At 28.5% G+C, this 10,089-nt stretch overlaps 1 protein-coding gene across 1 annotated transcript; it reads right to left on the minus strand.

The window, feature by feature from the left end:
• Positions 1-9,206: 9,206 nt before the first annotated feature.
• Positions 9,207-9,867, minus strand: LOC125816897 (auxin-responsive protein SAUR50-like). The gene has a single exon (XM_049496565.1). It carries the CDS (start codon positions 9,851-9,853, stop codon positions 9,536-9,538), a length of 318 nt encoding a protein of 105 aa, XP_049352522.1. The 5' UTR covers positions 9,854-9,867; the 3' UTR covers positions 9,207-9,535.
• Positions 9,868-10,089: the final 222 nt, after the last annotated feature.

Consider the following 10,089-nt stretch of genomic DNA (forward strand, 5'->3'; position numbering starts at 1 on the left):
ATTAGCAAAATAAAATTGGAGATGGGACTAGTTAAAAGAAAATAAAAGGGAATTTTACATGCATATATATATGAGTCCCCACTATGATTTCATTTCTTTATCCCTCCATATATTACGCTTGTAATTTGGTTAATATTCAATGAAAAATGATGAATTTGGAAATTTTTTTAAATATTATAATCAACACTAATATTATATCCTGAAAACATGATATGACTTTGTAATAAATCTTTGTTTAATAGAGATATCGAATGATATTTTTCTCCATCAAGGAATCTCCATTTGCTCTAAGACCTTAATGGGTGCTAGCTAGCTTGGATTGAATATATATGTCTATTTAGTTGTTCAAGGGACTATTTGTTTTGATAGCTTAGTATCAACTAATTAATTAGCACATAGTAGCTAGTAACTAGTAATAATATATACTTATTTTTATATACAATTGAGGTTAACGAGAATGTGTTAGACATGCATAATACTCATGATCAATAGAGGCCGAGTTAGAATTTTGAAATTTATGAGTTAATTTTACATCGTGACCTTTGAAGTTATGAGATTCAAATAAATAATTTGTAGTTATTTGATAATTTTTAAAAATAAATACAAAGTTTGAATCAAGGCTAAAAATTTCGACTGAACTCGTAGCCGGTACCTCATCCATCCATGACCCCATGAAGAAGAAAAAAGAAAGGACGTAATGAAGTAAAATATATAAGAGTGGAGTGATATTGTACTGAAGAGGACAAGAGTAGACATTGAAATAATTAGTGGAGGGCAATGCTCCATATATCACTTTCATAGTTGGCATAAAAATACATATAAACTTTTTTACTTTTTATTTTTATTTTTTTTTATCATTTTTCCATGGAGGATTCCCTTTTTCTATTTATTTCATATGAATTATTTTTGTGTTTTTTATCATAAAAAAAATACTGGTAGTAGTGTTATGGAACAACTTGTACGAACTTCGACTCGAAGAATAATCTTATATATCATCAACATAAATATCGGATAATTCCCACCTAAATATAGTATTACAAGTTTACAACATTAATTTTTGCTTACCATATGGGTTATGACAGTACTATGAGAATATAATGTTCGTTAATTACAAGTTGCATGGAAAAAAACAATGGAGATAGGACGTACTAATTAAAGGAAAATAAAAGGGCAAGCACATGCATATGAGTCCCCACAGATTTCCTATAATAATATATTTATAAGCTTTTAATTTGGTTAATATTCAAAGACAAATGATAAGCTAATCTATAGTAGTTTAAGTTTATATTGATGCATGTGATGATGTGAATATCGTAGTCAATTCATCACTATTATTTTTTCTTGAATAAAACATGATATGACTTTGTAATAGGTCTAGCTTAATATATGCGGAGTTGCATTTTTCTCTCTCCAAAATATATATCGACTTATTGTTCAAACAACTATCTTTTTATCCATATATATGAAATACCTTCATCTTTTCAACTTTCTAAAGTATAATAATTGAGATATATTTAAGCTGGTACTAAATACTATCGTTATAAAAAATTATATATGATAGAACATATTAATTTGGATATTATGTAACAAAATGTGGACCGGGGAGAGTGTCAGAGAATAATGTAAATGAGTCATAGACAGTTAGTCAGAAAAGATGTAATTGTGATTGTATATCTTATCAAACTAATTAAGTGTTTTAATCGATCCCTACATGTCTTTCATTTGCAACCTATCGTCTCCACATCTGTCCTTTTCATTTTAATGTACATATCATTTTGATTTCGAAGGATAATATTGACCATTTCTCATATTGTATTCATGTGTAAATATCATGAAATTGTTGAATTATGTTACGTCTTTCATCGATGAAAAATGTTACGAATAAAGAACATATTCTTTGTACGTAAATAAAACAAATAGAAAAAGTTGGAAGATATAATAGTAAAATGCGATAGGGGTGTACGTACTGACCAAAAATTTGTCATAATTCCATGTCTTTTCACAATTTTTTTTTGCGACAATATACCTATAATATCATAAATCGATAGGTTTTCGACGTATTATTCATTGATGGGGGAGTTTAATTTCTTTTATCCTTCATAATTAGCATAAGAAGAAAAGGTTGAGGTCGATACAACATGGATCTTATTAGGTAGGGGGCACATGAGAATGCTCCTTACAATTGCATGGAAAAATAAAATAAAAATTGTAGATGGGACGTACTAATTTAAAAGAAAATGAAAGGGAATTGCACATGCCTATTAGATCCCACAAAGATTTTATGTCCTTCTACCTCCATATATTACGCTTGTAATTTGGTTAATAATATTCAAAGACAAATGATGATGAATTTGAATTAAAAGTCGTCGATATCGAATGATGTATATATTGTTTGTAATCATCAGTCGATATGACTTTGTTATAGATCTTGTTTAGTAGATGTCTTGATTGAGTTACATTTTTCTCTATTAAAAAATCTCCATTTGCTTTAAATGAGTGCGACCTAGCATTGATGGAATATATATCTATTTGTTTTGGCACATAATAACATGTAAATAATGGAGCTTGAATTTAACTCAAGTATCTGAGAATTAGAATTGTGTAAGTTTATATAAGTAAATCACTCTTTATTTTCATTCGAAATATGACTTTTCAACATGACATATAAATATATACTTTATATGTAGTTGAAGTTTTCGACAATGTGTTATAGGATCTGTACGATACTCGTCCACCCACTCATGACTAGATGAAAAAAGAAGAAGAGGACATTATGAATTAATTAGTAAAATGAAGAGACGCTGGATATTGTACTGAAGAGGACTATAGTATATATGCATTGGCATTAATTAGTGGAGGGCAATACTGATAATGACTTATCCATAAACTTTGTTCACAAATATGTTTAGACAGTTGGAAGAAAATTTACCTAACCATTAGGGCTTAGGCCACACGGCCCACAATTGATCCCACCTAAATATATATATAGCAAAAAGAAAAGTTTTAAAATTTGTTTCCAATATGGATTATATTATGATAATTCTATTCTTAGTAGTACTTTTGCTATATTGGTATATGTTGAGAATATAATTAAATAATAAAAATGTGTTTTTTCTAGCTGTTTGAATTTTTAGATGAGATAGTTATATACTTCAACATGATATTAAAGCATACAAAGGTCTTCAGATCAAATTTCTCCACCACCATATCACATTGTTGGTCATACTTATATGAAATAATTGAGATTTATGTAAGCTAGCTCGAATACCTTAGCCAATATTTTGAATTAAAGTTAGTGGGGAGAGTATATATTGAAGGTTGCCAGAGGATAATAAACGAAAGTTAGTCAGACAATATGTCCCTTTGTAACCTAGCGTAACGTCTCCATCTGTCCTTTTTTTTTTTTCATTTTAATTAATGTGCATGTCATTTTGGTTTTGAGCATATTGACCATTTTCCTTGTATTCATGTGTAAATACCGTAAATAATGAATAAATATCAGTTTTTTAATGGTATAAACAAACAAAGAAAGTTGATATTATTGACAATATTAACAATAAAACTAATTTCTTAGTTGTTTTACTGTATCGTAATACTAATATCTAATGGATAAATTAGGCTATCTAAATTTACAAGATATCCAGACTTTGTATATGTGGTATATATTTTATACTGAATATATAATACATTATATATTTATACAAATACAAGTTCACCCCTAAAAGTTTTTCTTTTAAAGATAAAGTATTTCAACTAATTTCATTTCTAAGACTCAAACTTACGTCTTTAATTATATATTACAATCTTAATTAATTAGGTGGTAACTGGGGTTTAAATTTTAATGAAGATGGGACGTCATTGGGGACAACATTGCATAGAAGTAACATGGCTGGAGTCAACTATTTATATGATAATAAATAATAATAATAATAATAATAATAATAATTAATAATAGTAGCTAATGTAGTTATATATGAACTACCCTCACCAACCATGATTAACAATTATTGAATACCCAAAAATCTTTTTTGATGAAAATGACTACTCAATTATATATGGTACAACAATACTTGATTCTTTGTGTTGGCATGGGTACGATGACTATGCCTCTTGTACTGTCTTACGAAATTGTGTTACATTATATTCATTTGAAAATATATATTATGCGTTTTGATTCCAATCTTTCTAAGTTACGTTAATGAGCTTTAAATTACTACCATATGTATATATTCAATTAAATTTAAAGACAAATACAATGTTAAAATCAGAACTCGTAGCAATGCACATGCATGATTTATCCAATATTTTGTTTTGCACATTGAAGATATAATTGAGTAAAAAAAAAAAACTTTAGTAAATTAATTTTTATAGTGAGATAGTCACATAAATTTTGTTTCTTTATCACCTACATTTTCTTTCCTTTTTTATCCAATGAGAAGCCAGTTTTATCTCACTTAGCTTATAATAATAATAATAAATTTATATAGGCTCGAATGTTTTATCATTCTTAACTTTTTTTTTATATATTGAGAGATAAGGACCTTTTATCTGCCAACTAAAGTACGTACTACAAATTTAAAAATAATAATTGTAATAATTATTAATTATCCTTAGCTATTCGGACCCAATCAATAAATTAAGTACGGTAAGGAAGAAAAGAAAATAGAAGAAATGAATGATGAAGAAGAAAGAGGGTCATACATGCATTCATCGATCAGAGGTAGATTTAAGATTTAGACTTCAACTAACAACAATTACATTATACTTTTTAGATGTATATGAATTCCGCTTTTAATATTTGTTGAAATTTCATGATTATATTATATTAACATATGTGTTCGTGTATAAAAATATTGAGTCCAGTTGAATTTATAAGTTCTCATGCCAATGGCATTGATGATGTTAGGGAAGATATTTTTGAGAGGAAGATGGGAATTCTGTGATGAATATGAGAAGCAACATAAAATAAATACTGGTCAGTAGAAAAATTAAATCAATATAGTTGTTGAAGCTCAAAAAAGGATATAATTCATTCCTACTATATTTAATTTTTGTGGGCACAAAAAGAAGGCAATTTAATTAATTTGCAGTTGTATTTAACTATTTTATGCTAGGAAAAGGAGTTGCTACTGTCAGAAAACTTTTGTGGTTGAAATAAAAAGAGAAAATGACCCAAAGAGAGAATTTAAAGATATATAGGACCAACTTGGTAGGCGCTAGCTAGCTCATTATTATTATTATTATTATTGTGTTGGTCCCCAAGGGTCATAAATAAGCTATATATGAGATAGCTAACTCATATTTTATGTAGGGTTTATTATTTCGTTAAGAATTCACATATATTATTCAAAATGCATGCATGCCGTGATAGACGTTACGTATTTGCATGATAAGTTCTATTTGTGTGAAATTGTAGTTGTCATTGGAGCATCGATTAAATTCGGAACGCGCACGACCTATGAGAGTTCAAAGGACTCAAATTTGAGACCTCTTGATTAAGGGTGGAACAGTCTCACCACTACAACACAACTCATATTGGTAGAGAAATTATTTGCATGATAATATATATTGTAGAGGTGGAAAATTAAATGAGTCAATTTTTTTGGTAACTTGTCCAATCCATCAAGTTTAATGAGTTGGGTCATGACCCGTAGTGACCCATCAAATTATTGAGTTAAATTGAAGTGTGTTAAACAGGGTAAGTGTGTAACCCCCGTGAGTTAAAATATTGCAGCCAAAATACTAATAGTAAAATCAAATTTAAAATTGGTAAATTAAGTAAATTTTGAAGAACTTAATTAAGTTAATAATTTTTATAAATATCTTTTCATCTTTTTCACAATAAGAAAAATAGAAAAGAAAGAGAAGAAGGTTGGGTCGTATTGAATGAGTTAATTAAGTTTATGAGTTATTATTTGACCAAAACAAATTTTGATCAATTCGCTTAAACCCTACCAAACAACTCATTCGATATCTCTAATTTATTCATTCACGACACAAAAAAAATCGATTAATTAATTAATTTGTATGATATTTGGAATTAAATTATAATATTTGAAATTATTATAATAATAATGGAGGTATATTGAAAGTCGTAATGACAACGGTTGAAGTTGTTGAAAATATCGATCTAATCCTTTGTTGGTTTAATTTTGTCTCTACATAAAAGCTAAGGAGTAATTAATTTGGATATTGTAAACTGTTAGATCCTTGACGATATTATTGAAATAAAATATTTAGAATTTATTAAATTTAATTTTGAGAAAATCTTCTCAAATCCAAAAAGATAAAATGTACTACTATAATATGTGAAGAGTTTGTGTTTTATGCCTGATGATATAAAAAATATAATATTTACGTAATCAGATCACACGGATAAAAGATATAATATTTACGTAATCAGATCATATTCATCGCGATAATTATTCGTTTTACTCCAGCTCGAACATCTTTTTAGAATTCGCTTCAAAATTGCAGATTGTGGTAGTTTGTTCGATTTTCTAATGGCTATGTTTTGACTTTTGACTTTTGTTTACGAAATTTAAAGAGAGTTTAGAGATTTAATTTGCTTTGAGAGAAAGAGAAAATAATATGTGGTATTTGGACAGAGAAGCAATTTATGGAGGAAGACTTCAATTTTTTTTAATCTCTATTTTGTAATATGCTATGATTTTTTTTTTTGTCATGCCACACAGAGGAAATGAGAAGTTTTCAAGGGATTAGAATCTATAAGATGTTGCACTTACACAATCAATTAAAACACTCTTCTTGTATGATGCGTATAATTGTAGTGTAATTTGTTTGATCAAATAAGTTAACAATTAAGTATTTTTGGTCAAAACTTAAGGAGTCGTTCAGTACGAAAATAAAATAATCTCAAATAATTTGATCGGATAAGGTGAAATATTCAATGATTAAGTATTATCTTATCTCACGTAGCAAACGATCTCTGAGAGCACTGATCCTAGGTGAATAAGTAGTTGAAAGATTAACTAAGCAAATTAATTAGGTCGTATTTTTCTATGCTGGCCAAATAATTGTGCGACTACAACTAAATAAACACATTAATTAATTTCTGAAAAAAGCCAACGTATTTGTAAAAGAAACAAACAAGATTATAGGTGCTAACAACTTGATACTTTGATTGTTAATATTTTAATTAACCTATGTGTTATAATGCTATTTTTGCAGAACAGGAAGTACAGAAAAAAATTAGATGTTTATGAAGAGACAAAAAATTTCAAATAATTTTTTTAGTAAGTAAACTTGGACGCACTACTATCGATATATAATATGAATTCATCAAGAATATAATACGATGCCAAGTATATAATAATAGTTATTTATTTTTTCCTTCAACAAAGTACCAACTTGTTTACACTTGGAATATTAAGAAGAGTTCACTGTACGGAATCAAATATTAGTAATTAGTAATCACATTATCACAATACATACGATAAACCGATGACTAAGAAGTATTTGTCCTTATTTTGATTTTTTTTAAAAATGTTAGTGTGATGGCCAGAGATACTTGTATTAAAGATTAATTAAAGAATTTGCCTTTGAATATTTTAATCCCCGCTCGCCGCTCCCAACATTTTTAAAATCACAATCAGACACTCAACTTAATTATTTTAGACCTAATCAAAGTCCCTAATAATTTATTTAAGACTCGATCTCTTTTTTGCCCCATATTAAAAAAAAAAATTCACTAGATTTAACATATGAAAAAAGGCAGAAAAAGTTTGAACATTCACTATATATACGTAATAAATAAATAAATTTAACTATATATAGATGTGTAATTTTTTACTATAAAGAGTTCAGATGAATACTTTCAATTCTACCTAGCTCTGCCCCTATTCGTATGGCCAATAATGTAGGAACAACTATAGTACTCTTTTCATTCTTAAATACTTATATTTTTGGCATAATATATAAACACGATCCTTAAATTGACTTTAGCGAATAACTATGCACTCCAATTTAGAGAGTGTACAAGTAGACATTTAAATTTGTATATAATTAAACAAGTAGACACATGTGTCCTACATGACATAATACACATAGGACATCATGTAGGACACAAAATTGCCATATAGGGTGCCATGTAGGATGAATGTGGTTATTTGTTCAATTTTATACAAGTTTAAGTGTCTACTTGTGCACATCCAAAATTAAATGTCATAGTTATCAGCTGATGTCAGGTTAAGGATCATATTTATGTATTGTGCCTATATTTTTAAAGCTAAGGACAACAAGAATATAGGAATGAAGAAAGTTACTGGACTTTTTTTTTGTTAACTTTAACTTTACTAGTATTTTAAAAATAATTTTTCACTTTTATTTGTTATATTTAATAATCAGAAAAAATAATTATTTTTTTCTTATTTTATCTTCTTTTTATTTTTAAAAATAAAATAACAAATAGGGGGAGGATTACAGTGTGGGGAATCAAACTCTCATCAACAAGGTGGAACACGCAATTTCATGATTTAAACACTTTGGGTGCACCAATATTATATAGCTAAAGATGAGCTCTAAGATAAACTTAAATTAAAAATAGTATAAAAACACTCTAGCTAGATTCAAACTTAGGTCTCACGGGTAGATTTTCTAGCTTGTACCAGCAGCGCAATGACACTTTTATGCTTTTCATGAGTGCACTATTAATTATATCTCAATTTCTGCCAGTTTCTCTAAATAGATATACATATTTTTTCTTTTCGTAGTTACCGGGTGTACATTGGTGGGTCCACCTATGCTACTAAGATTCCCCATTTTATCTTCAACATAAATAGTTATTCTCCAAATTATTTTTCAAGACCTAAAATTAATTTATTTATACAAATATTGTGATAAGACAATTATATTCATCATTATTTATTTAAGGATATGCAAACTTAAAAATGAAGGAATAAAATTGATCGGAGGAAGTGAAGTATACGGTTAAAACATATCTTACAGCGAAAAATTATCTTGCACAGTATTCTTGTGTACTCTGCACTCTCTATACCTTTTAATAACACATGTTACCTAGCTAGTTATAATTATAGGAATTACATTGGTATTTTCCGTCTATTATTAATTTTATTCCCTTCATTCCGATTTTACTAGATTAGAATCATTCTCAATTTGAATTTTTCCTAAACAAATGAAGAAGCACTTAATAAAAATACAAATAGAATGAGAGAAATTTGTAAGGAAAATGACAAATCAATTAGATTGAGAGACATTCAATTCACTTCTCTCACAGGGTGCTAAAAAACACCTCTGCAAGGAAAACTTCACAAGATTTGCTTACAAATCTGATTCTGACCCATAAAAAACACTACTAATAATAATATCATGTAGTTCCTAGGTCAGTGTTAGCGGAAAATAAATTACAAAAAAAAGAGTGAAAAATTTAGTGGATGTTAGAAAAAAGAGAAGCAAAAAAAACACCAAATTTGCTTCATCTTGAGCTAGCCCATCCTTGTTTCACTCCACGCCTAATATTCACTCGCACATAACGAAAATTTAGTGCACCAAAATTTTACCGGAGCATTGAAGTTAGTGACCGGAACACAACTTCTTCGCATGGAATTGTAATTCCCATGTCATGATCGAACCCAAATTCTTCTTCGGATTGTCGAAGGAGGCATTGAAACTCGGGATGAGTCAAAAAAGAAATAGGTACGATGTATCGAGTTCTATTTTCTCCAACGTAAACTGCAAAATGACCTTTGGGCACGTCAATTGGAAGGTGGTCTTCATCGTTATAGCTGTTTTTCTTACCCAAACTTGAACATCTTTTTAGAATTTGCTTCAAGATTGCTGCTTGTGGCATCTTGTTTGATTTTCTAATAGCCATATTTAATTATTTTCTTCAAGTTTAGGTAGAAGAAGGAGGTGGTGTTTAGAATAGAAAAATGTGAAGCTATTTATCGAGGAAAGACCACAGTTTTTTATTATTATTTTTAAAAAGAATATTATTTTTTTTAAAAGATTTTTTATTTTATTTTTTAAAAAAGGACAGAACACGGGTGTATTGGGGTAAGTGAATAAGAGGAGTTATGGACAAAGTGGGGGCCAAAACCCATTGGGTTT

This window comes from Solanum verrucosum, unplaced genomic scaffold (genome assembly GCF_900185275.1).
Source record: "Solanum verrucosum unplaced genomic scaffold, falcon-dt-bn FXZP01000261.1, whole genome shotgun sequence".
Classification (NCBI taxonomy): Eukaryota; Viridiplantae; Streptophyta; class Magnoliopsida; order Solanales; family Solanaceae; genus Solanum; species Solanum verrucosum.

Excerpts from the sequence above, each read along its gene's own strand:
- LOC125816897 (XM_049496565.1), bottom strand. The coding sequence starts at position 9,853 with ATGGCTATTAGAAAATCAAACAAGATGCCACAAGCAGCAATCTTGAAG.